The 26,821-nt window shown below is 40.8% G+C and overlaps 4 protein-coding genes and 1 long non-coding RNA gene across 5 annotated transcripts; 2 read left to right on the top strand and 3 right to left on the bottom strand.

Moving 5' to 3' along the window:
• Positions 1 to 8,123: 8,123 nt before the first annotated feature.
• Positions 8,124 to 13,299, bottom strand: LOC125979692 (transcription factor HES-7). The gene is made up of 5 exons (XM_049738188.2): positions 13,174 to 13,299; positions 11,379 to 11,474; positions 11,196 to 11,289; positions 9,385 to 10,929; positions 8,124 to 9,246 (listed from the first exon to the last, which is right to left on the bottom strand). Exons 1-4 carry the CDS (start codon positions 13,264 to 13,266, stop codon positions 10,310 to 10,312), a joined length of 903 nt encoding a protein of 300 aa, XP_049594145.1. The 5' UTR covers positions 13,267 to 13,299; the 3' UTR covers positions 8,124 to 9,246; positions 9,385 to 10,309.
• Positions 13,300 to 17,055: 3,756 nt separating this feature from the next.
• Positions 17,056 to 19,362, top strand: her5 (hairy-related 5). Its single transcript, XM_049740738.2, has 3 exons — positions 17,056 to 17,411; positions 17,487 to 17,582; positions 18,098 to 19,362. The coding sequence occupies exons 1-3, from the start codon at positions 17,364 to 17,366 to the stop codon at positions 18,539 to 18,541; spliced, it is 588 nt and encodes a 195-aa protein (XP_049596695.1). The 5' UTR covers positions 17,056 to 17,363; the 3' UTR covers positions 18,542 to 19,362.
• Positions 19,363 to 19,643: 281 nt separating this feature from the next.
• On the bottom strand, positions 19,644 to 20,965 carry LOC125981172 (uncharacterized). The gene is made up of 2 exons (XR_007485856.2): positions 20,190 to 20,965; positions 19,644 to 19,971 (listed from the first exon to the last, which is right to left on the bottom strand). It is a non-coding gene; the product is annotated as an uncharacterized lncRNA (long non-coding RNA).
• Positions 20,966 to 21,801: 836 nt separating this feature from the next.
• Positions 21,802 to 24,059, bottom strand: pfdn6 (prefoldin subunit 6). The gene is made up of 4 exons (XM_049740982.2): positions 23,846 to 24,059; positions 23,641 to 23,711; positions 23,441 to 23,565; positions 21,802 to 22,097 (listed from the first exon to the last, which is right to left on the bottom strand). The coding sequence occupies exons 1-4, from the start codon at positions 23,907 to 23,909 to the stop codon at positions 21,977 to 21,979; spliced, it is 381 nt and encodes a 126-aa protein (XP_049596939.1). The 5' UTR covers positions 23,910 to 24,059; the 3' UTR covers positions 21,802 to 21,976.
• A 463-nt stretch (positions 24,060 to 24,522) lies between these two features.
• On the top strand, positions 24,523 to 26,467 carry mmgt1 (membrane magnesium transporter 1). The gene is made up of 4 exons (XM_049740865.1): positions 24,523 to 24,688; positions 25,005 to 25,057; positions 25,149 to 25,252; positions 25,801 to 26,467. The coding sequence occupies exons 1-4, from the start codon at positions 24,526 to 24,528 to the stop codon at positions 25,946 to 25,948; spliced, it is 468 nt and encodes a 155-aa protein (XP_049596822.1). The 5' UTR covers positions 24,523 to 24,525; the 3' UTR covers positions 25,949 to 26,467.
• Positions 26,468 to 26,821: the final 354 nt, after the last annotated feature.

Below are 26,821 nucleotides of genomic sequence, written 5' to 3'. Positions count from 1 at the left end.
TACAACTCTTGCATTCGAAGACGTTTATAGCATTTCATAGCTTTAAATATCGCAATAAATACAACTAGTGATAATTATGAAGATTCCTTGACCATGATGTCAGCCTCATTGCATTTCCAAGAAAAATATGTGTTTCTAACTCCAGCGCTGCCTCAGCATACTGTACATTCAGCTGCCAACATTATTGTTATTAGGTTCAAATGAACCGTATAAATACAATAGACAGATTTTCAAACTGAGTTTGCTAAACGAGCTCTTGTTATCAAATGTAGTTGGAGGAGGTGTACCTAATAAATTGTCCAGTAAATGTATATAGGTATTGTATCTTTGCAATATATTTATTTTGATTATTATTTTTTTTTATGTAAAGGTTGCTGATTCACTTTCTGTATTACCGCATCGGACACTATAAATAAACATGTCTCACACTCTTTTTCTTTTTTTTTTTTTAGGTGCATTAAGGCCATACTAAAAAGAGAAAAATATATATACATTATACAGTGCAACAGGAATAAAGTCATGACTTCATCAGAGCAGAGTTGCTTTTTGGACGTGTAAAAGTATTATAATTACTTAGTTCACTGGTGTCAAACTCAAGGCCCGGGGGCCAGATACGGCCTGCCACATCATTTTATGTGGCCCGCGAAGACAAATTGTGCATCAAATTCGTGTGTCATCCCTAGAATTGCAAATTGTCTTCACTTTTAGTAATATCTTTTTTTTTGTAAATATTTGACCAGATTTTACTCGTCTGATTTGAAAACGAGTTATTTGTCAGTTTGTTTTGTAGCTTTTACTGTATATAATATGAGATGCTCATACATTTATTTGGGTTGACAGTCATAATGGCCCTCCGAAAGAAGCTATGACTACAATGCGGCTCGCGAAAAAAATGACTTTGACACCCCTGACTTAGTTCATACGTATGTCAGAGTGGTTTTCATGTCTGCCTCAAATTTGAGCAGTTCAGCATTACAATCTCCATTACTTATGTGGAGTTTGGAGGCTCTCTCCAAGTACAGCTTCCTCTCACATTGGGAAAAAAAACATCCATTATTGATTGTCTACATGTGCCTTGCGACTGATTGGCAATAGCTCCAAGGTGTACCTCGCCTCTCGCCCCAAAGTCAGTTAGGATCCGCTCCAGCTCACCAGTAACCCTATTGAGGATAAATGCTATCTACAAAGATTGATCTGAGGTAGTTTCCGGCTGTGAGCAGTCCAGAAATGATGAGATTGCAAGTGTACACACTTCCCAGTAGAAAAACCATTGACAGGGCCAAGTTCCCCCTCTGAAAAAAAGAGTAGCCTAACGTGCAAACATTTTTATTGATGCCTCTGTGTTGTTGTGGGGCAGACAAGAGAAGAAAAAAAGCTGATGACAGGACACTTTCATGTTACTTATCATGACGTGCTATCAAAAGCATCTAGATGTGCCAGACAGAGTACCACCAGGTCCCGTAGCTTTAAGCAGAACTTCATCTGTTTCATCATATCTCGCCGCCTTTACTCCTGAGAGGAGATGAGCACTTGGTGGTCTACACTGTTGTACCATGCTCTGAACGACAAGATAAGTTCTGTTGGATCCAATGGGGGGGCATCTGTCTTTTGTAAAATAAAAACACACACAAACAGGAGAAGAAGAAGAAGAGAGAGTGCATCTCTGATAACACACACACACACAAACACACACTGTCTCACGCAACACTTCTCAAGAGGAGATAGATCACTCATCTCTCAAATGTTCTAAGCTTCAAAGATGAAACGTCAGGATGGAGGCAACATGAATGGAGAGGACAGCGATCAGACAAGGAGGGATTAAATCCTGCAAGTAGCAAATGCTTTTCATGGGACACGTACGTGTTTGCATGGGTTTTCTTTTTGCACACTCCGGCTGGTTCCCACATTTCAGCTCCAGCTCACCCACAATTCTGGAGAAGATAACAAATGGGTGGGTGGATGAATGGATGAGTCCATGAGCCACATGCAAACAGTGTAGCGTATGGAATAGTTGCCTCTATAGCTGTGCCGTGGCAATTGGGCAATTATCCATCGGTCGTCATTTGCCAGTGGCCGTCTCACCAGCCCGTCATTCGTCAGTCCGTCACTTTTTCAGACTGGCGGGTCGGTCACTGGCGAATGACAAACGATGGATGAATTGTCCACCTCCAGAAAATACATGGGCATGAATCAGTTTTATAGCAATTCATACGTTTGCATTACGCAACAAGAATGACAAATGGAGCTTGACCTCCAGATACTTCTGCAGGATTTGCTGCAATGCTGTTTGTGGAAATCATTCACCATTGTGGCATTCAGACAAAACTTCTTTTGTGTTTTATGCATCAAAATATTACATTTCCAGGGCAGGAGCAACAGGATACTCCATTTTTTGGGTGTGTGCAAAACTGACAGAACCGATGCTCATTGTTGGACCCTTTTGAGGAAAAAAGACATGATTGTAACTTTACACATAAAATGACTTGCGTAAAAAATCCCGGGAAGACATGACTCACAAATCCCAGCTTTCTTTGAGCAAATGCCAGGGTCCATAAGGGCTGCAGGCATTTAAATCAAATTCCTTCTCAAATCCGATTTTTAAGGCTGACTGTCTACACGGTTTTTACTTAGCAAATGTCCAAATCAGATCGGCCCAGTTTAGACTGGACCACATTAATGTTGATCCATCTGACAGGTTAAGCAAAGGCACTGTCCAGCACGCAAAGTGTTTGACGTCATTTAGTTGTGACGGTGGCAACACAAAAAATACTTTCATCAATGGACTCATTATACCATTGACTTTATTAATTTATCTATGTGCTCCATTCTTTGCCCCACCGCATTCGGTATTGCGTCTTATACCATGACGTCACGGACAAAACTAATTTAAAAAAAAAGAAAAAACAAACTCAAAACAGATTTGTGGATTTGGAGCAATATGAATTTAGATCTGGATGTCCTAAAAATTCAATTTTGGCCAGCTGTTTCAATGCCACCATCGACAGACAACATATAAGCAGATGACTATTCACACTCACTCATACATAAGGAGTCTTTAATGAAACTTAAATGCAAGTTTTGCCAATGTCGGAGGAAGCCCGAGTATCTGGAACAAAAATCACAAGCGAAACATGCAAATACCGCATCGGAAAGACAGCCTGGATTTGAACCCACATCTTTAGACTTGTGAAGCAAATGTGCTAACCAAAAACCTGGTCATAATTTCCTAAATTTTCAGTGCAGTTAATCCTTACCATTGAGATTCGACTGGAAAAGTTGCTCATGGCATGTATGCGTGTGTCATCCCAGGGAAGCCGCACGACCTGAGCAACTTGTGTGGGAAGCAGGTGAGTGCAGTGAAGAAACCCAAACCAGCAGGTGAAAATGAGTCACAACCTACAACTGCAAGTTGATGTCCTGGAGGCAAGATTGACTTGTGATGATTATATTTGTGATCGTTTCCATTTTTTTTTTTTATAATGGCATTAAATCATGACTTTGTTGAGACAAAATTACAATCACTATAAACACAAGCTAAATCAAAGCATTTGTCTTCTCGGGCCCCCGATAGATTTTTTTTTTTTTTTTTTTTTGCAATCAATCGATGTAAATAGCTGGACGAAAAGGGCTAGTAGTAGCACAACTGTTTATGTAGAAAGGATTTGGCAGTGACAGTATGTAATTTCCTCTTTTACTGCAGCCCCTGTTCCTGTGTGGATGCAGGTGTTATGGTGGGAAACCCCGGCTAGCCAAGAATCAGCTCATCTGCGGCAGCGATGACAGGTGGCCGCTTTTGACACAGCAATAAAAAAAAAGAAAAAAATGTGTATCTATTTTCCATGCTTGTAATGACTGAGCTTGAATTCCGCAAATAGCTTCAATTGCAGTCTTGTCATTCTTAGCTGACGTCTCCAGAGCACGGGGTGGTATATTTTGGAGCATTGCACGCTAAAGTACCTGTCATCTTTGATCATGTTCATCTGCACTGTTAAATATAGTGCGATTGTAACAGGAGCCACACAAAGACGGGGGGAAAAAAACACATTTTAAATGACACTAATTTTAGACTAGGTGTGAGCTGCATTATTCAAAAAGCGCATGTCTTAAGATGCTGCCGCTACATGGTGGAATTCTTCCATGGCAGAGATAAGGACAGACTGCTCTATTTGTCAGGGCATGGGGCCCCTTTAAGGCCCTGGAGAATCTGATGGCCACACTCTCTTTTTTCTTGTGCACTCTGACATTTTCTCAGCAGTATGAGGTTACATGTGAGGAAAGGGACATCGACATCACTAAGCCTCCTTCTTTATTTTTTTTTTTTCCTGCAAACGCACTCTTGTTTCTGATGGCATCCGGGCAGACGTTCCCATAAGGCTGCCCTCAAAATGACGCTGTTTCTAAATGAGAACAGGGCAAAAGCTGGTATTTTTAGATGACCTGTGAATCACTCACTATTTTTATCACCCACCTATGTTTGGACTACTGACCTGTGGCCCGTAGGTTCTGACTGGATTTTGGAGGAGGGCAAAGTGCACAAAGTGTGCGCAAGTACATGCCCTGGATTGCAAACGTTTCATGGTGAGTGCTTCCAACCTGCAGTGGCTGCAGGCTAGTGGGGTCACAGCCCACCCATTGGGGGAGGGTGGACAGGGTCACAGAGGCTGAGGAGGAAGTACTTTCCCAAAATGAACAGCTCCACAACCTAAACCCTCTCTCACGCCACAGGCAGAACAAGGAAAAGATCTGCTCAGGCAAAAGGATGACTATGGACACAAATTTGAAATGAATCATTCCAATTCATTTGAAAAGGGACCAGTGATTAGAATGGTTCAAAGCCGGCGGCACTACTCCCTCCGGAGAAAAATGTTATAGGATCTCTGAACAGGCAGTCATTGTTCATCATTCCCAGCAAAAAAATGACTGATGTCAAATAGAGAGGGAGAATGACAAACCATTGGACCAACGCGATAGAAGCCCCTGATAGCGAAGAGCACTGATGCGTGAGTCAAAAGCGCCTTATGTCAAATATCATTGTCCAAGCAAGCCTAATTGTCTCATTTCATTTCTCCCTCTTCGCCTCAGGTTACATCCTTTCTATTCTGAGTGTGCGACAGTAAAGTTCTTTTGGGCTTTAATTGGACTCGCGGTTGCTGTTTTTAAGAAAAGTCGTCCACCATTGTACATTGAATTTTTTGCCAGTACTTAGGACCAGGCACTTCCAAACCAGATGTGAGACAAAAATGCAGTGCAATGTACGTATCTTGCTCCATTTCATGCTCGAATTCATGTATCCACAAAGATCCACTCTTCAACAACAAAAGATGAGAAGCAAAAAAAAAAACTAAATCATGTGGTACTATTTACGTGTTCTTGTGCATGAAACAAAAACAGAAGAGCCCCATGTCCCCAATGGATGACAGATCGGCCCATGTGAGAACTCTGACTGGTTTCATTTTTCACCTGCGTGTTGCATTTATGTTCTTGGGTCACTTAGGGTGAAGCATGTTAACAGGAGCAGAGTTTCTCTGTGGGCATAGAACACACGTACACACAACAAAACCTACCATACATACATGTAGTACATTTGAAATATCATGCATGTTCATTTGGATGATATTTTGATTCCATTTTATTCCATTGTTCCAGGCCTGTAATTATTACCTCCCCCATTGCAAAATCAAATGGGGACAAGGTATTCTTTGATAATTCAGTGTTTGTTTTTTCACCCTTTTTTGGTTTCAGAACGTCCGTCCATCCATCCATCCATCCCTCCATTCATCTATTTTCATCACCACTTCAGGGTCACATGGGGGTGCTGGAGCCCATCCCAGCTAACATTAGGCAAAAGGCTAACTATATGCTGAACTGGTCGCCAGCCATTCACAGGGCACATATAGAGCTGAACAACCAGCCACGCCCACATGCACACCATCACTGAGTGGGAATTGATCCCACGCTGCCTGGACGCAAGTCAGGTGACTCGATTAAATAGTGCCATTCCATTATTTTTTTTGTGGACACGTAAACCGGGCCTGGTCATAATCAGGAAAGAGGTAGTGACCAATCAGCATCATCCCTCTGCATGTGCAGTTACAACAAAACTAACCAGTCCAACATGAGAGGGATACTTGGGCCACTCTAGCGAGAGCAAGTAGGAAGTTTTTGAACAAGTTGTGTTCAAATCTTCAGGAAAATAGATATGCCATTCTCTCTTAAGCTCATGTGAAATTTACGTACAACTGTTGTCAAGAATAGAATGGAACTCATTGCTCCACATTTGCTCACAGCTTGTTATGCTGAAGGAGGCACAGGAGCACAGGTTCAAACTAAAATCTGACGAGGAAACAACAAACAGTGGTTAATGTAGGGGTGGATATGAAGTGATTCTTCCAGGTTTGTACTGGGTCTCCCAGAGAAGACGTGCGTCCCCGTGGCCACTCCTCCGGTCTGCTTGTTGGCTCGGTGCTGAGACGTCTGCAGTGGCCCTTCGCCTGGCTTCTCTCTGGCCCGTTACTGGCGGCCTGGAAGCATGTCCAGCTGTCCCATCATTCTGTCAGCGCCGCTGTCTCCCTCAGTCCCAGATTAAAAACGCCAAAGGGGCCGCAGAGAAAAGCGGCTCGCCCCTTCTTTCAGGGCTTATGTCAAAAATGCTTCAGTCTGCAGGTAATTTGCTACAGTCTGGGATCCTTTCACTATTTACTTCAAAGTAGCCTGGCAAAGAGAGAGAAATGAAAGGCAGGAAAAATGATATTTAGCTCTGCTCATTGACAGATCTACATTCTTGAGCATTGACACGCTATCGGAGTGAGATCCTCCTCGATCTGCCGCTGCGCTGCACCGATGCCGACTGAGTCCGCAGCAGATCTTAAATCTGTTTGACCGATGTTTGTCCGTAGACTCTTCTTCCAAAATGGAGCAGAGTAAAACGAAATGACTCCACTGCAAAAGAATGTGAAGTCACGCCTTCTTGAATAGGCAACTGATAAAACCATTAGGTGCTCGTTTTCTTGGTCGTTTTGACAAATGTAATTGTAAGGCTCACATTTGGCAGGTGGAAGGCTATGATCCCAATCATTAAATATTTATTAGCAATCGTAAGAAAAGTATTTTGAAGACAAAAGTATTCGACTGCAGTCTGTGCAGCTGATCAGGTAAAGTACTTAACTCAAATACATTCTGGGAATTGTACACTTTTTTTGCGGTAAAATACTAGGTCTGTCTTCTGTGTAATATAATCCTCTGCTTTTGGACTAACTTCAAAACTGTTTAAGAGCTGTGGAATTACAAAGCAAAATCCCACCAGGACGTTTTGTATTATTGAATGTAAATGTGATTGTTGATGTGATAAGTTTTTTTCTAATCTAACTTTTTTGTGTGTCATTCACTTGGTTGAGTTCCAGTGATTGTGACAGTTTTGTTCTTATTTTTATTTTATTAAAATTGAGTAAATTCAACACACCATTTTTTTAGTGTTCTTGGTACACTATATATTTTGTAAATTCCGATAAAAGTATAAAAGTACAGTCACCTGGGGAAAAAACTTTATTTGTACTTTGTTACTTCCCACCACTGCATTTTGGTGTGTGTATTTGTACAAGGGACAAGTCGATGGAATTTACACATCTTCAACATGCACCGCCGCATCTCAAGTTTTCTCCCAATCAGGAATGAGGAGACTCATTCACAGCAAACAAAACGGCGATTAGAGGCGGTAACAGGATCAGCTCTAATCAGTGTGTCAGGAGAAAATGCCAGGGAGTTTTTCCACCTTTGTTAGGTCATTCCAAAGAGTGATCTTTTTCCCCTTTTCCCTATTAATTATGTGTGCCGTGCCATGGAACGCATCGTTTGGTGTAGGCAACCTTCTCTGCTTTCATATGCTCAAAACATGTGATGAGGCACAGTGGAGAGTCAAGCTGCTCAATGATGTGCATGCCCTCTCATTTGGCTGACAAAGAACAATGGCCGCCTCATAACTAATGGGACTCACACAGAGGAGCTTCTTCGGTGCAAAGTGGTGTGTGTGTGTGTGTGTGTGGGGGGGGGGGTAACCATTATCCAATGTACATGTTCTGTCATGTGATTAATTCTCTATTTTTCCCCAGTCAGACCCACTAGTCCATTAATGATACGATTTTTCAAGTTTGTTCTCGAAACCTGATCAGCACCAGATAAGAGTGTTCGGAGCATTCACATAGTTGGGAATTAAAAGAAACAGAAGAATGATGATCCCGCGGCCTTCGTGAGGATAAGCTGTTCCGGAAGATGAATGAATGAATGAATGAATGAATGAATGAATGAATGAATGAATGAATGAATGAATGAATGAATGAATGAATGAATGAATGAATGAATGAATGAATGATCTGGTCTAATCAAGCATAGACCCACTCCAACACATGGTAAGTACAGCAAAACTGAACACTTTCATTCTTAATCTTATAATAAGAAGAGGTGACATCTGAGTAGTTTGCACATTTGCCTCACTATTTGGAGGTTGGGGGTTCAAATCCAGACTTCGGCCTTCCTTACAGTTTTTCCTGGACAATGCAGTTTATACTCATTTTGCAGAAACATGCATTTTTAATTATATTAAAAACCATTTAAAAACCTTTCACCCAAAGTGAGCTCCAGCACACGAGCGACTCTTGTGAGGAAAAGCACTGATGAAGATGAATGGATGGAAGGAAGGAAGGAAGGAAGCGAGGCCAATGAAAGAAGCGCCTCTACCATGCAACTAAAGCGTGTCAGTGCTGCTCTCTGCTGTCCAATGAAATATCTTCCCCAAAGTTTATTTTTTTCCTATACGTAATATAATTGCATCTAAATACAGTATAGGTCCGTCCGTCGGTCCGTCTAAAAGCTTTCAAAAACATAATAGCATGATACAAATTCAAGAGCAGATGAGAACTCAAGTGACCGACATCTTCTGGTCTGGAATGAGTTGCAAAGCCATTCCTAAAGTTTTAGCACGCAAGTGAACCACGATGGCAGTCAAATGGATCAAATCAAACATAAAGGCTCGTTTTATGTTTTATAAAAAAAAAAAAAGAAAAGAAATAATTGGATCCCAATACCAAAATATTTAAGGTTTAAGGGAATATCCTAGATGGAAGCTGAAATTTTTGGAAGGTGTGTCTCGTTACATAAAGCATAAATGTAACACGGCGTTTCAGGAAAAGAACATCATCCCAGAAGTCAAACAGCTGATGGTGGCTGCTTTGCTAATTCAGACACTGGGTTGACCTGAAAATCAATGAAACCATTAAAACAATTTAGGAAGGAAGAGTGGCACAAAATATCTCAATAGAGTGGTTAAAAACATGGAAAAGACAGAAAACTCTTGATTTCAATTGTTGCTCATTTCAAGAAATTCAAAGCGACCTGCAGGAGTGGTCATGGTGGTATCATGGAGTGAATGGAGCAGGGCGACCAAATGCAGCTTGGACCAGGGTTTATTGAAGAACTCAAAAGACAAACTATAGATGCTCGACTAGGGACGTAAATAACTGAGCAGAAAGACTAAAACAGACCAGACTGGAGACTAGAAACAAGAAGACATGAAACGAGAACAATCCAACGGGGTGTGACTTAAATACAAGACAGGTAACGAGAGGCAGGTGACTGTGATTTGTACATGGTAGTGAGATTAGACAGGAAGGGAGGGGCGACGCGAACAGTAACCATGGCAACATTAAAACAAGGAAACGAACGGAGAAGGATCGTGACAGGGCAGACAGAGGCAAAGGGCAGAAATCATGCAATCATGCTCGGTCATCAATGGCTGCTTCATTGTGCGATTCAAAAGATGTGATGAAACTCAAAAGACACAGTCATCCACATACCTTTTAAGTTTTACTTGCACGGCTACTATATTGTGAGTTGTTTTGTTGTGGTTGTCGCCAGTGAGTATGTTTGTGCGTGTGTCTGTGTGAGGTAAATGTAATATTTTACCAGTACTTTTTTATAAAATCGCAGATGCAGTTTTTATTGTCAAAGTTCTTTTGTCATCAGACTGAATTTTAATTAGTTTTAATTTTCATATTTAATTAAAAAATAAATGAACTCTTTGAAGGAAAGAAAAACTTTAAAACCTTGCTGAGTTTTAAGCATATCTAATGAGCGTCACTGGAACTCTCACATGATAATATGGAAGATGCTTATTCACAGGCAACTTTTATCATATCATTGTAATGAAAAAAAACCCAAACACGTTTTATTTACAAGAGGAATTCCCAAATTGTTGCCATTTCATATTTACACTGTCCATTGTAGGCGTGAAAATCCCACCACTAGAGGGCACCACACTTCAGAACCAGGGTCTCCACGTGAGTGAGGATGACTTGTGTGACTGATGCGGAGGAGACCTCAGGGGGGTGACGGAGGGGTAGTGGAAGACCGTGGGGCCCGCTTGGTGACCTAACGTGGGTGAGGAGGAAGTCACGTGGGCAGGAAGCGTGTGGAGGGAATGTGGGAGCGTGGGAAAAGAGGTGTTGGTCGACGGAGGTGACAAGCTGGGGGGGAAGGAGAAGTGACAGGCAAATGAGGGGAAAGGAGGAGAGGAGGAAGCAAATGTTGAGACCCAGGGGGAGGTGGGAGGGGAGTGGAGGGGAGTGGAGCAAGCAAGAGGCTGAGGTGGGGAATGCGCAAGAACCAGAGAGTTGTGGAAGTCTTGACTCTCAGATGTGCAAATGGCCTCCACTGACGCTGCATCCGTCAGTCTCGTTAGGGAGTTTAACGATGGCGGCTGTGTGACCCGCTGCATCTCCACGTGGTGCTTCAGCCACTCCATCAAACCGGCTCGCTGCATGGCTGGCATCTTGTGCATGTAGTTGGCCATTTGCCACACACACTGCTGAAAACCTGCACCCTCAACGGTAAAGCAAGGAGGGCCGCTCGGGTGGAGACTTACCACAGAACCGGGAGCATCTGGCGGATACATGCAGAGGGATTGGTTCCCCTCATTAGAGGGTGCAAAGGGTGACGTGAACATGACTAGACCAGTAATCCCCAACCTGAGTGCCGTGGTAAATTATTATCCATCCATACCAGCGACATATGGTGAAAGGCAGAACAATTACATTTTGTTTACACAATTATGCTTGGAGATTTCAGAATTTTCAAATCACGCTCTTTAGCTCACTTCAAGTTTGGGAAACACTGGCCTAGTTGATAACGCGCATTGTGTGACTAACCATTGCTCATTTTCTTGCCATCTGTCCACTTGTGAAGATATTCCACAGTCAAGTCCAAAATTTCTGCTTTCTCAATTTTAGGATTCTGCAAGCGCTGTTGGTGATAATGTTTTCAATACAGTTCCTACCGGTCGATTGATCAATGTGATCTGTTTGCATTTTTTTAGAATAATGACAACTCACCGGATCCGCCGTGTTAGTCAACAACAAGCTTCTGAGCTCTGCAAGACTTTTGTTTATCCGATCTCTTCTCTTCTTTTCCACAGCCGGTTTCAGAATCTATAGGCAAGTATCAACAGCAACATAAGTAGATGATGTAAGTTTGACTGGGATGACCAAATATTGCAACACAATGTGAGGTTGCTTTAAGACCTATTAGCCCTATATGCCAAAATATTAGCCACCTTCATTTAGTATCACTAGTACACACCAACCCTGTATCCAGCACCATTTTTACACTCTAATCATGACTTGCCCGAGGTAAATGCAAACCAAGCAACTGAATCAAATGATATTCAATATTGACCTGAGTGAGTCTGTACAAAGATCTCACCTTGGCTTCATTCAAAAGTGGGATATTTTACTCTGTATTTGTTGAGGTTACCAATTTGTTTTTGCTGAATCTAGCAGTTTAATATTTTGACTTGTCTATGGGTTAACTAATACAGGGATGGGAAACTGGTGGTCTATGGGTAATGGGGGAAATAATTTGTAAAAAAAAAAAAAAAAAAAGAAAAATCCAAAATGTGGAACTATGGCAAAAAGATGAAAATCCAGAAAAATGAAAATCCGTAGGTGTCAGGGGAGATACTATGATCAAACTGTGAATATGTATGTAAGTTGTAATATCACCAATTCCCACAAGAGGGCAGACATGTATTAGTTGTGCTATCCCGGGGTCTTGTACTGACCGCTCTGCATAACAACGGATAGGCCTAATTATTTTTGGAATGATATTTTGAGTGAGTTTTTTCAGCCGTTTTGTGTTGTGCTTAAATGTTTTTGACAAGAAAGCCTTTTGTACTGAAAAAAAAAGAGCAATTAGACTATCATAAGTGGTTATTTTGTTTTTGCTTGAAGGTGCAATATAACGTGAAATATATTAGGAGCATATAATTTGCCCGTACAGTCTTAACCTTGCTCGATTAAAAATTTGACTGACCCAGCAAGTTTGATCAATTTCACCCAACTTTGTGTTCTTTTGTAAAATAAATAAATAAATAAATGAATAAATAAATAAATAAATAAATAAATAAATAAATAAATAAAAATAAAAACTAACCCGTATCAATTTGATGGTTAATTTTTTAAACCAAATTGGTTTGTTTTTTTAACCCAGCATTTTAAAGGATGTATGCACGTATTTTGTCCATATTTGATGAAATAGCGTGTCGGAAGTGCATAGTCTTATTGACCTCCTAGTAGCCCTGATGAAAAATTGTAGATTCCTACAGCATTTAAACCGCTCATCCCTGAACTAAAACGTATGACACGCACGCATATGGCCACAAACAGATTTCATCCCACTTTTGTGTTATCTCATCTTTTCTTAAACTGGGGCAAGCATCGCTGAACTGGGGCCCCAAATCTGTGGAGATGTGACCCCCCACCCCCACCACACACACACACACACAAACATTGTACAAGTGGTGATGAGCCTTCCTACACAATTGTAAATACCTTATCATTAGAATTGTAATGCTGATGTATAACCTGATATACAAGAAGCTTAGGTTGAGAGCTTGCCATGTTGGATTTACAGCCACGAGGAGGGAGGGAAAGTTGGATAAATTAAAACAAAATCAAAATGATTGGCTTCAAACATGACTGTTTATGCAAAAAATAACAGAAAATAGGACAAAATTATCCAAAAGTTAGAACGTGCATGCTTTTTCCAACCTGCCCAATATTAGAGCTACTTTCTGCGTAAATCCCGTTCAAAAGTGTATTTTACCAAATGGTTACATGTAAGTCTCACCCTTTTTCTACCCTTGTGATCCTCCTCGAGCGTCTTTGCAAAGTTCCTGGTCATGTTGGTCCCAACAACGAGAGCTGGTGCAGTGAAGAACATTGCGATGATGGTGAGAGGGGTGATTAAATAGGCGCCCACAGGACGCCATTGATTGGCTGGCAGGTGTCTGTGACCACACCTCCATACTCAGTCCGTGGTTTTATTAAGACTAAGTTCACACTCATCAATAAAATAAGTAAAACTACACACGGGAAACTCCAAATCATGTCACACAAGTAAAGCTTAATTGGGCTATATATCTTATAATAATATAACTATGGAATAATAATAATAATAATACAATAAAATTAACAATAGAATTCACGCATTTATAAAAGTGAAAATTTTATGTCAGTAAAATGTAGGCCTGTTTAGTTGTATTTATTTCAAAAGGAATTGCTGCACTGCATTTTTTTGCGATCCGAAAAACATGCAAAACGAAAAATTTATCACCTTCGTATTGAATATACATGAAGACTTTAAAGTCATGCTTGGTATTCATCTTCGCGTGCCCTCAAAGAAGTGCGAGGCTGGGAAAGGGCTTTCTTTCTCGTGGGAACAGAAATGAAGTGAGAAACTGCTCAGCTTTTTATGATGTGTGAGACTTCGCATTAAGCGATGAACACGACCAAACGAGCGCTGTGAGCTTCGACATATGTACGTACATCAATTAACATTTACCCAGGTCGAAATGCAATTTTATGATTTACATGCCTCTATATTTGCAGAAACGTGCACACACAAACGTTATGTTGAACGTGATCGCTACCTATAGGGAGATAGTTTCCATGGGAACGGAGGACGGGTGGACACGTTTGTCTACTGATGAAGAAGTGTGAGGATGATGATTACACCCGAGTGTCAAGTGTGCTGCTCGGGGGTCAACTTCATACCTCGCGTTTGCACTTCACAAGCCAGACCGACCACTTGTTGCCTTCACTACACGTTCCCACACTCACGGCACGCACACCCGCACGCACGCAGGCACAATGAACAACAAATTAGGGTGATGGTGCTGTTTTTTTTTTTTTTTTGCAAAACAAAGTTGGATAAAAATTGAGCCAACTTCCTGGGTTGGTCCAAGTTTTAACCGAGCAGTCTTAAGGGTGTACTGCTTAATTTTAGTTTAATGCCTTCCCCAGGACAGAATTGATTAAATGATATTAAAATTAGACAGATTATATTTAATGTCTTGATGTGTCCAAGTACAAGGCAAGGAAATGCAGATTGCATCCAACGTTCAGTGCCTAAGAATTAAATAGCATTCAGCAGGGGTGGGCAAAGTATGGCCTGTGGGCAACATGCAATTGACACCATTCTTTAATCCGGCCTATATCACCTATATCGTCAAAAGTACTGTTGTATTTGTTGCATCAGTTCAGCCCCCAATTCCAAAAATACCTGCGTAGTTACAAAGTATGTTTTAAAATTGGTATACGTAGTTGTATTTTGTTTATCTAATTTAGAAATTGTTAAATTCATCCATCCATTATTATATTTTAGTGAAATAAATGATTCGACCTTTCCTATACCCTTTGTCTTTATTTGCATAAATATTAACATTTGAATATACAAAAAAATGATTGGTTAATTAATTTATTATTTTTAATAAATAAAACAGTAGGGCGGCTCAGTGGAACAGTGGTTAGCACGTCGGCCTCACAGTTAGGAGGGTGTGGGTTGGATTCCTCCCTGTGTAGAGTTTGCATGTTCTCCCCGTGCCCGCGTGGGTTTTCTCTGGGCACTCCGGTTTCCTCCCACATCCCAAAAACATACTTGGTAGGCCGATTGAGCACTCCAAATTGCCTGTAGGTGTTGAGTGTGAGTGCGGATGGTTATTCGTCTCTGTGTGCCCTGCGATTGGCTGGCAACCAGTTCAGGGTGTCCCTTGACTGCTAGGACAGGCTCCAGCACGCCCGTGACCCCCGTGGGGACAAGCGGTATAGAAAATGGATGGATGGATGGATGGATGGATGGATGGATGGATGGATGGATGGATGGATGGATGGATGGATGGATGGATGGATGGATGGATGGATGGATGGATGGATGGATGGAAATAAAACAGTAAACCTGAATTAGCCTGGATTCAAACCCACAACCTCACATCTGTGAGGCAGATGTGCTAATCGGTTACTCAGCATTTTATAAATATTTTTTTAAAAAGATGGTGTGTACAATTTTGACTTCAATGCTCAATCATTTTAAAATACCACGGTTAATTTCAATAACATGCGAAATATAGATATGTTCTATCACATCAATGCACATTTTCTTTATATAATTGTACAAACCGGATTTGGTTGAAGTTGGGAAATTATGTAGAATGTAAATAAAAACAATCCTCCAATTATAAATTTGCTGGATCCGCCGCAAACGTGTAACAAATGCAATGTGCTTACTTCATGGTTTGACGAAATAATAAACATCTTTTGTGATTACATTTTGCCTGCAACTCTGCTAAAGAGCTTCTTGCGATGTGGTCTTTCTGAGGCCCCATAGTGCGCGTGCTTCAAAATGCACCCAATTCCAATTTAGGTTGTTTGTTTACCACTAGATGGCACTACATTCTACACATTGTACGTTTTAATAACTGGTGAATGTGTGAGAATTTCATGTGTGCCTTTAAAAAAAGAATAACATGAGATTGAATTACATCTTATCCCAGTTGCTTTGGTACATTTCTCAGAATATAATTGAATTTATTAAAACTAATGATCAAAACTCCACATCATTGTCAAAAAAGCAGTTTGTCATTTCTTTGTCATTTCTCTCGCTTCCATGCAGATGATTATGTACAATTGTCTGCTGTTTCCGACATTATCAGTTGCTTCATCAAAATATGATCAAAATGTGTTATAATGGGTCTCCATTAAAATCTCACATACCCACATCATATAGTTGCAAACGTTGAATACATAAGTCAAAATTATTTCTATCAATTTCCATTACACTTTATTGTTGTTTTTTTTTCTCAAAGAAATGTCTGAAACATTGGTTTCATTGGTTGCAATGATTAACCAGTGAGATAGATAGATAGATAGATAGATAGATAGATAGATAGATAGATAGATAGATAGATAGATAGATAGATAGATAGATAGATAGATAGATAGATAGATAGATAGATAGATCTATTAGATAGACCCAAAATCAATCTATCTATTAGATTAGGGTGGTTGCCACGGTTCCCAGCATGGTCTACGGGCCTCTATTAATCGCCCCTCTTTGATTTGAAACGGAAGTATCAGCGAGTCTTAAAGGGTGTTTAATCTCCGCGGGATAGCCATTATCCGATCATCCTAGTGTTATCGCCACACTTGAGCCTATTATGGGGATCAGGGCGGCAACAAATGCAGTGTGCACAGACTGCCAACAGTGCAACCATGCATGTATGTTGCTATCGTAATAAAATGCATGTTATAAATATACGACATACCGGTATCCAAACACACGAGACGTGTTGTGGTGAACAAGTGTGCTCGTGCTACTGTTTACCAACTCTACTCCTAGAGGCTAAAAAAACAACACGCACGGACGTTCGGGTGTGAAGCGAGCAATCTGGTCTGCGCCGTAAGTCTGTCCGTGTGCGTACGTGCGTGCGTGTATGGAGGCAGGGCTGGCTATATTTTTTTTTCCTCTATAAAAACTTCGACAAAAAAAATATTTTGCCCGTTCAAAGTGCTGCCATAGATGATGTACACATATGCCACATTAGCACATAGATATTTATTCGTTTAATCCATCCATCCATCCATCCATCCATCCATCCATCCATCCATCCATCCATCCATCCATCCATCCATCCATCCATCCATCCATCCATCCATCCATCCATCCATCCATCCATCATTATCATTTACGTATTTTATATATTACCTATACCTCATCTTTCGCGTGTAGTTGAACATCTGCGTAAACGTAGCCAAACTTTTTTCTTTTTTTTTTTCCCGTGGGAGACGTTATTTTACATGTGAATTAAATGTCATGCGGCGCATGCGTCAACGGATTACATGTAAATTAAATTGGCCTCTCTTCTTTTCATGGGTGCTTGTGGGCGCGGCAGGGACGTCGATATATTTGCAAACCAGGTGCAAAACATTCACATTCTGTTTGGATTTGTGTAGATTGATCTGCACGCATTCGGGTGGGTCAGCATGAAAGCGTTGACTTCACCACTGCCTCACAGGCACAGGATGAGGAGGGTAAGATGCGGATTTGGAACTGATAAAAACAACAAAAAGTGTTTGTGATGCTAGCAATATTCATATTTTTCAAAGGTGTCGAAACCTGTGATGGAGAAACGCAGACGGGACCGCATCAACCGCAGTTTGGAGACGTTAAGAGTTTTAATGTTGGAGAACACACACAATGAGGTACGTGCTGCCTTATTTGGCTGTTCTATAGCCTAATCCGCCAGTAAACTATGTAGTAAATACTTGTATAAAACTCGGGTTGTATAGTGTTCATAAATTTGTTTAAAACAAATAATAAATACATTAAGTTTGATATCAATGTACAGTACGCTGCTGTAATAATAAGCAGATGAATTATATTTCATTATTTTAAGACAGGTGCATAAAAAATGTTTACAAGGGTAACTGCACATTTGGACCATTTTATATATGAAAATAAATTATTATACTATTACTGCTCCTCCTCCTGCTTCTGCCACTTGTCTTTGCTTTTCGGGTTTCTGAGGGACTTACGAAAATCGCTTCTTCTGGCCCTTATTCCGTCAGTGTACCGTTTGTCATCAGTCGGCCAGACTCTTAGGCCTGTAAATATATGTACATATGTGTGAAAATAGTTTTTAGGTGATGCATAAAAGTACCCATGCACTCCAGATAATTCTGACATTGACTTTTGGACCTTTTCCTCTTCATTTTAGAAGTTAACGAACCCCAAAGTGGAGAAGGCTGAGATCCTGGAGAGCGTGGTGCAATTCTTGAAATCAGAAAAGGAAGAGAGGGGTCAACGTGCAATTACACCCGGCTTGTCGTCCCAAGGGCAGCGACCCAGTGGCCCACAACAGCAACACGATTACCAGGAGGGCATGAGGTCGTGTCTCCTAAGGATCAGACGTTTCATAGCCAGTGATGAACCAGGGTCCAACCGAGTGTCTCGAGAGCCCGCTTCAGTGAGTCCATCCCCACACGTCCACTCTGTGTATCCTGCGCATCTGAGCCAGCACCAGCTCCAGGACACCACCCCCCATCCTTATCCAAGCCAGGGTCCTGAGTATCAGTTCTGTGACATCAGGAAGTTGCTTCCCCCACCCACAACCTGCGCCCAGAGTCTAGACCCTGTGTGGAGGCCCTGGCCCCAGTCATGAATTCCCTCACGTATAGTAGTGCGAGATTCTATTTTTCATACGTGGCATGCCAATAGACCAACATTTTTGAGAATGCGAACCACTCTTACGTACTGACAAAAGGGCTACCAGTTTCATACACACTTCGGAAATAACACTTTTGCTAAGATGATCTCCATTTATACTTTTTTAATATTAATCCTATAACAACGATTTTACAAAGTAAGAGAGATACAACATAGTATATCAAGACAACACTTTTTTTCTATAAATCTCTGCAAGTGTTTACATTTTCAAATATACAGAGCAGCTGACTTCTTTGCAGCCATGTTGATGTCTCCTGCAGTAGACTGCCTAAATATACAATCACGGATAGTTTTGTCCAACCTATTTTTTCAGGGGTTTTCTTTTTTCAAAACAAGATGCAAAAAGTCTTGGATTTTTGCTTTTTTTTCTCTATTTTTTCCAGGGGTGTGAAGGGACATTGAAGTTCACACATACTTGATGCACATTGGACACCCCACTGACATGCTAATGAAGGGTTGGGTTGGTTTTCACATGTAGAAGGACACAAGAGTGGCCATTCACACAATGTGCACCAATCCAGACTGCACCTAATCTACAAACGCTTCAACACAATTGGATAATTTGTTTGGTTTGAAACGTGTTTGCCACCACATGGTCAAATCTTCATCAAAGAGTTGTATTGTAAATCAGATGAAGTGAAATAATTGATTCCAACTTAATACAAACCGACATGCCGTTCATTTCACATTATCATACCATAATTCCTTCATCAATTCAAAATGTCAACATCAACAAAATAAAGCATTTTTTTTAAACATTACAGTCATCAGAAGGCTTGTTTCTCAAATCATTGGGGTCCCAGGGTAGAAGGGCCATTATTGAATAACTAAAAGGACCATTAAATAATTGATTATTTTTTTAAATCAAATACCCATGCTTGTAGCATATGCTGCCCAACACAGTACTGATGTCAGTGTGTTAAAGAGATACAACTGTGGCTTTAAACAAAAAATCTTTGTCATTTCATCTTGTGTCTATTTAAAATATAGTATTGATTATTTGCGTTTCATGTATATTTTATATATCATTTAAAATATTCTTTTTTTTGTTGTTGTTGTTCATCTTTAGTCAATGATTTCGAACTGTTTGGAAATCCATCGGATAACCAAATAGTATATACTTATTGTAGTGGACTATACTTTTAAGGCACATTTTTAAAACCTTTTCAAAGACGATCGAGTTTAAGGACTTAAGAGTGGATGGGGCGGATGACTGTTAGAAAGATGAAAGTTAGGTGAAATCAGCATCTGAATGCGCACCTTAATGGGTCTTCAATACCGGCCATCAGAAAACAAAAGAGTGCCAACAACCTTGCAGAAATGTGTGCACGACTTCGAGCATCCGACGGGAATGGAGGGCAGCTGCTGGAAAACAAAATGTGGGGAGAACATGATATTGTTAATAAATTACAATTCACTGCATGGTCAATCTAGTACAAAAACTAATTTGTGTCATTTATTAAACCAAGGCGATACAATAATCGAGTAAGCAAAGTAAACACATTTAAATTACAATGATATTTGGATTTATGTAATGGGAACTCTCCAAACCGCGTGATGTGTTTATGTAGCAGGGAACTAACTTGTAAAGCACAATTTCCTTGCAGCCTGCCTCTCTGAATGGAGGTGTTAGTCCCGCTGGGTTGATCGCATGGCCAGGATTTTCTTTCAGTTCCAGATTAAACCTCCCGCAGGAAGGAGGATCAATGGGAAGAATGAGATTAGTCTTTCATTGAGGAGCATCTGCCTCCCAAAAAGCAGATTAAACATCATTTATTGTCTGCGTGTAAAACAGCAAAGCAGGATTAGTTGGCTCATTTTGAGGGCACCTGTTGAACAGGAGCATTGAAGGATACTTCCACGAGGAAGACACATGTGTTTTAGCGCCACCACAAGGCCGCTATTGGGAAAAGCGACGCAGCAATTTGGCCACAACGTCATCACACCCTTAGGGTTGAACTAATTCTTGACCTGTGCGTAAACTAACCAAAGTATTGTGTTTGAATACATTGCTAATGATTATTATATCAGCATTACATTTGATCAAATATCTTTCAGCCATATGCGTGCAAGTAGTTATTGTATAGGTGAGAACACTCGCGGTCGCTCTTCATAACATTCTGTTTGTGTCAAATGGCAGCGTGGGATCCCTCACACCCACGCGCCAGGGACCTCTCAGGCTCGTGCGCACCAGTAGTTAAAGTGTCAACTTCACACCGTAAAGACCAAACTACGTTTGTTTTACTGGAATACCACCACGTTACGGGTGCTACTATTGCGGCAGCTGTGCCTATTAAACATGACATTCTCTGACCACGTTTCTCCGTTATTTCTTCATATGACAAGGAAGGAGGGGGGGGGGGGGGGGGGGCAAATTATGGATCTCCACAAAACCTTTCTATTCAAAGTGCCACTCATCTCCTTACAAAACACACGAAAAGCAGGAAAGAAAATCCAGAGTCTCCCTGAGAGCAAGTAGAGGAACAAAATTATGGGTTAGGTCATCTGTCATTTTCAGTTAAAATACACTTTTGCATTACATACTCTGGTAACTTGCCAGTAACTGAATAACATTTACAGATGTCTGTTGAAATGTCACAGAATGTTGTAAAAGATGTTGGCTCTTCCTAGTCAGCAGTGTCTAACATTTGGACCATATCAAACAGACTGGGAAGATTGTGGAAAAGGGCAGTGTCCTGGTAGACCGAGGAAGACCTCAAAGTGTCAACACGGAAAATCTCAAGCAGGTCTTGAAAATGGAAACTGCGTTACCAAGCAAATACGGTTCAAGAAAATGAGTCTGCAAAACCTGCTGACAGCAAACTGATTGATGACAAATACCGTTTGTCACTGGGTAAATTCATGTGTCAGACTGCAAACAGTAAAGAAATTATTTTTTTCACACACAATTGGGGATTCCTTATCCTCTATTTGATCCAATAAAGTTTTGTTTGATTTCTTTCAATTTGTGAATGGTTGTATTAATTACATAAATGTTCTTGGGAACATGCGTGATGCATTTTTTCTACTGCTAAATTACACATCTAAATGATCAACCTCTAAGGGCAGTGATACCAGGGCTTTTATACAGTGCACACTGTCTAGTCATCCTGTATGTCAATAAACCATTTTCATTTTTAAACACTGCATTGGTAATGTGGCTTAGCATCATCATTTACACAAAATGTGAAACAGTTTCATGAAAAAAAGTTTATTATTAATTACAAACAGAAGCGTTGCAACGGTAAAGTTGCATTTGAATGACAGAGATGCAGGTGGATTTCGATCCCATCTTCTGAGCTGTCGGGCTACAAGTGTGTCTATGTGAAGGGCATGCACGCATACTGATGATTTGCATTTCTTCACTTGGTCAGACTTTACCAACAGAGAGGCCTTGCGCTTTCTGAAACTCTTGCTGTAAACTGGACAAAAGCTGTCGGTGCTGGTCGGACTTCTTCTCCAAGTCTTTCAGGAGCGTATCATACCGCTGACTGTAACAGAAACAGAGAAATAAAAAATAAACAACATCGCAAGTCTATTTCCAGTTAGACTGAAAGCATTTCTAAGACCTTTCAAGAGGAGGACCTTGCTCACTTTTGTGGTGGAGCACTTTACATTTCACAAACGTGTTTTGGACAAATATTTATGTGCCAGGACAAAGCAATAACGGTTTTGTTTTGATGCCACCTGGTGGAATCTTGGTGTCAGTGACGTATGTTGAAGCGAGTTAAGAGTCATTTAGTTCAGTGCCTCCGAGCTGGAATCTATCCTGGCTGACTTTGAGTTGGAGCTGGGGTACACCCTTGTTAGAATAGGCCTCTTTGGCACATGTGATTAGCTAGGTAGCTTGAGCTATGCCGCTATCCTTGACCCTTCTCTATGACACTCTTTGCACACACATATGAGTTGATCTCAGTTATGACTGCAAGGTCACACATTATCACACAGACTAGGCAGAGTCACCCCCTTGCAGGATGCCGGCCAAAAGTAGCATAAGAGTAGGGATCTTGGAGGTGGGGGTTAGACCTTCTTCCACAATCTCGCAGAGAAGGCTCCATAGCTGTGTACCGGTTTTTCTGGCATACATCAAACAGTTAAACTGAGAAGGCAGCCTCCTGGTTATTACTATTAGCATAGCGAGCATTAAAGATAAAGAACTGGGACAAAATATCACGGTCGTGACACTGTTTATTGTTTATCTATCTATCTATCTATCTATCTATCTATCTATCTATCTATCTATCTATCTATCTATCTATTATTTATTAATATTAAGCTATATTGTCTATCTGTATCTAACTGGCTGGCTCCTGAATTTCCCCCAGGGATCAATAAAGTATCTATCTATCTATTGCAGGGCACATTTAAGTCAAATAACAATGTATGCACACATTCACTCCTATGGACAATTTATCCCTACATGCATGAGTTTAAGGTTCTCTAGAAATCAAGTTGTGACAAGAGTTGAGTTTTTGGAATATATAGGTGGAAGCCAGAGACTAAAGTCCCACCCTTTGAACCCCCTCGCCCAAGACTTTATTGGAGAGATGCTAATCTGCGTTCAACCTACTGCCAAAGTGCCTTTGAGCAAGGCACTGAACTGCGTAAGGATGGGGACGTCTCCTCTTGCATTGCTGCATTTGTGTGGTGTGTAATACGGGTACTACGGCTTCGTCCCACATTACAAAAACATACATGCTCGGTTAACTGAATATACAAAATTGTCCTTAAGTGTGAATGTGATTGCATGCTCATCTGATGTGCCCTGCACTTGCCTGGCGATCAGACCAGGGTGTACCCACCTCCCACCCACAAATCAATAAGGGTAACTTACATTTCTCCATTGATGTATTCCAGCCTTTTTGTCACAGTTGCTTTGGCCTCGTCCAAATCTTGTTTTACCAAAACAGGGCCAATCAATTTGTACACCGTATTTGCACTGTCTAATATATCAAGCTCCTATGAAAAAGAAAAACAATCAGCCAGGTTATTATTCTCATTTATAACCCACGTGGACTATATGACAAACATTACCTCTTTTACGATATTGTTCTCTGCTAGCTGCGTTTCCAGCTTCTGTCGGGCTGACATGCTCTTGCTAACATCTAAGCAGCACAGACAATCGGTAGTGAGTCAGTTAAGTAAGGACGTTTTAATCGTAAACAACGATGGACAGAATTCAAGTAGATGTCCTTATTTGGAAAGCTAGCAAGTCACAACGGCCTAAAACACTGCTTACCTTTTTGCATCTGAGTATATTTTTCTAACTCGGTGTTTAATTTCTTTTGAATGGCCTCTGTCATGTTGATCTTTTCTTATGTAGCTACAAATGACAAGTTCGTTCAGCCAATATTTCACAAAACAACGTCTTGGCTAGCTAAATGTGGACCCAAGCACCGGAAAAGGTGATGGCTGTAGCCGGATATTTCTCTTCTTCGTTGATAGTATTTGGTAGTTGGTAGGTGCATTACCGCCGTCTACTGACCTGGAATATAGAGCAGGAAAATATGCTCACACAAAAGTCAATTACATTCGTTAGATTTCGTTGTTTTGCTCAACTTTGGATAGATAATTGTATACATAATCATCATACATAATACCTTTACATAATTTCATATTAAAAAGCCCTTCAACAAAATATTTCAATTATAGATCAAATATAGATATTAAGTGTGGTACACGTACTGTCCCGCCAGTGGTCAGTAATAGAATCACTTTTTAAGTAGTTTAAAGCAATTTTTAATAATTAGATCTGCTTTTAAGTTTTAAGAGCTGGCTTTTAAATAGTTATGTTGGTAAATTTTATTGTTCACCTTTGTTCTGACCGCATCATTGTTTTTCTGGGTGAAGATTTAGCTTAAATGCACTGTTGTTCAGCGCAGTGTTTAAGTTCAAACTGTGCATAACTATTCATATTTCATGGGACGCGATGATTTTTCCTTTGCGGACTTTTTTGCGACACCGTTTGACTTTACGGCACTGCACAGGGTTGTCCCGTGGAAAATGGCTTCTTCGTTTTGGAAAGGTGTCGTCAGCATTGGACTATTTTCCTTAGCACACGCAGCTTTCTCAGCGGCACAACGTGAGTTTCTTTGCGTGGAGGGGGCGCATGGTTGTCGGTCCAGTTGTCACCGTGGAGAGGGGCTCGGATGGCAGGGATGCATTTTAAAGGCTGGCGAGGCCTTGTGCTGCGACGGTTAGCTTGCATGATGCTAACTCAGCTCAGATGAGCTCACGTAGGGATGACACCCTTGGCGTCTTAACTTAATGGTGCAATTCATCTTGTATGCCTTGAAAGTCACAATCTTTTAAACGACACTTGGATGTGCAGTTCATTGTATGTAAAAATACATTTAGATGTTCAATTGACTTGATTTCAACTCATCTTCCTCCATCAGATCGATCTTACATGCGACTTACAGAGAAAGAAAACGAAACCCTGCCAATCGACGTGAGTCTTGTGCATTTTTCCTACCTTTAAGATCAGCGTCGCTCACAAGGAGATGTTTTGACACGACGGCTTTATTTTTTTCGTGTCGCAGATTGTGCTCCAGACATTACTCTCGTTCGTCATGACCTGCTATGGCATTGTCCATATTGCTGGGGAGTTTAAAGACATGGACGCCTCCTCGGAGCTCAAGAACAAGTAGGTTCCATCAATAGTCATTGTGTCACTAACATTTGACTGTTAATTGTTGTAGTGTGAAGATCGTGAAATGCACTGTATTATGACAAACAATAAATCAATTATAAATCACATAAACAGCTCACCTTTGACCGCCCAAAAAGTGCTGGAAGCTATCTGAAACATTTCTATCGACCACTTTGGATCATTTGGAGGCATTTGAGGACATGCAGACAAAGTTACATCAAATTTGTATGAAGCAGACGAAAATAATATGGTGCCCAAATTTTTGTCACCCAACTTTGAATACTAGATAACGAGATGTATTTTAGCTAGAATTTTGCAGGGGTTGCTAACTATAAATTCTGGACTACAAAAAAAACCAATATGCCTGCAAAGTTTGTCATGTTGTCATGCTCACTGAGTTGAAGTCTTAGATGTTGCTGGTTGTGACCCCCAAAGTTTTGAGTGAGGTGCAGTTTTACCTCCACTTCCAAATTTTCTATCCTGAGGAGTGTAATTGCGAATTCCCTGTTTTAATGTGAATGAATGATTTCCACCCTCAACAGAACGTTTGACACGCTGAGGAATCATCCGTCTTTTTACCTTTTCAACCACCGAGGACGAGTGCTGTTCCGCACCGCCGAGGAAGAGCCGTCCTCTCAGCAAGCTCTTCCTAACCCGCTACGGCTTCGCAAGCTGGAGCATTTGCACTGAGACTGGCCTTTTCCCTGCCTGTAAAATTACTAATGTCAGATAGGATTTTTTGTTGTTGTCGTTAGACAGAGGAGCCAGAGTCACCATTCACTATCCATCTTTTTTTCTTTTTTTTTATATGTATTTGTACATAATCATTCACTCATGCTGTACAAACATGCACCCCTGTTCACTAAAGTAGTCATCTCCACCAGTGTGCCAACCCTTCAGTTATTTTGTATTTACTATATGAAAATGCTTTGGAGTCTTGCGTACCAAGGCATCTAGCCATTGTGTCCCTTCCGACACTACTTTGGATATTTCTCTCCTTTGCACTTAATATTCTCTGTATGAAGGGTAGAAAAAAACTCATTTCATTCATCATGTCAGGACAGCATTTAGTTTGAACTTTTTTTAAATTTAGCTCCCTGAAGACATGGGGTGAAGAGCAAATGTTGACAAGACTTGGAAGAGAAATGACGGTGCATCTGTTTTCATTGACATTTTGTTATATTATTTAATAAACACAATCAGATTTTACTTTTGATGTTTGAACTTAATCTGGTTTTACATTTGGATTTAGATCGTTTCAAATAAGATCTATCGCAGTAACCTGCTCATTGGTGCATCCCCCCCAAAATTTTGTTCTAATCTAGACTTTTGCTTTCCTCGAATACCAACTGCCCTCATGTTTTACCTCACTACATCGCTTAGTTCTTCTAGTTCACTTGCCTGGCAGCTCCTTCTACAAGTTTGATCATCTTTAAAATTTGATGCGTCCAAACAATCTAGTCCTCTGCCACTCTCCACGTCATGTGGTACCACAGTTCCTCTCTGCATTGGGTACCTTGTTTAAGACTTTTTACAACGGCACTATGCAGCTCCTTCTCACCT

This window comes from Syngnathus scovelli, chromosome 1 (assembly GCF_024217435.2).
Source record: "Syngnathus scovelli strain Florida chromosome 1, RoL_Ssco_1.2, whole genome shotgun sequence".
Taxonomy (NCBI): Eukaryota; Metazoa; Chordata; class Actinopteri; order Syngnathiformes; family Syngnathidae; genus Syngnathus; species Syngnathus scovelli.
The sequence above is the reverse complement of the archived record's forward strand: the minus strand, read 5'-3'. Positions and strand labels throughout refer to the sequence as shown.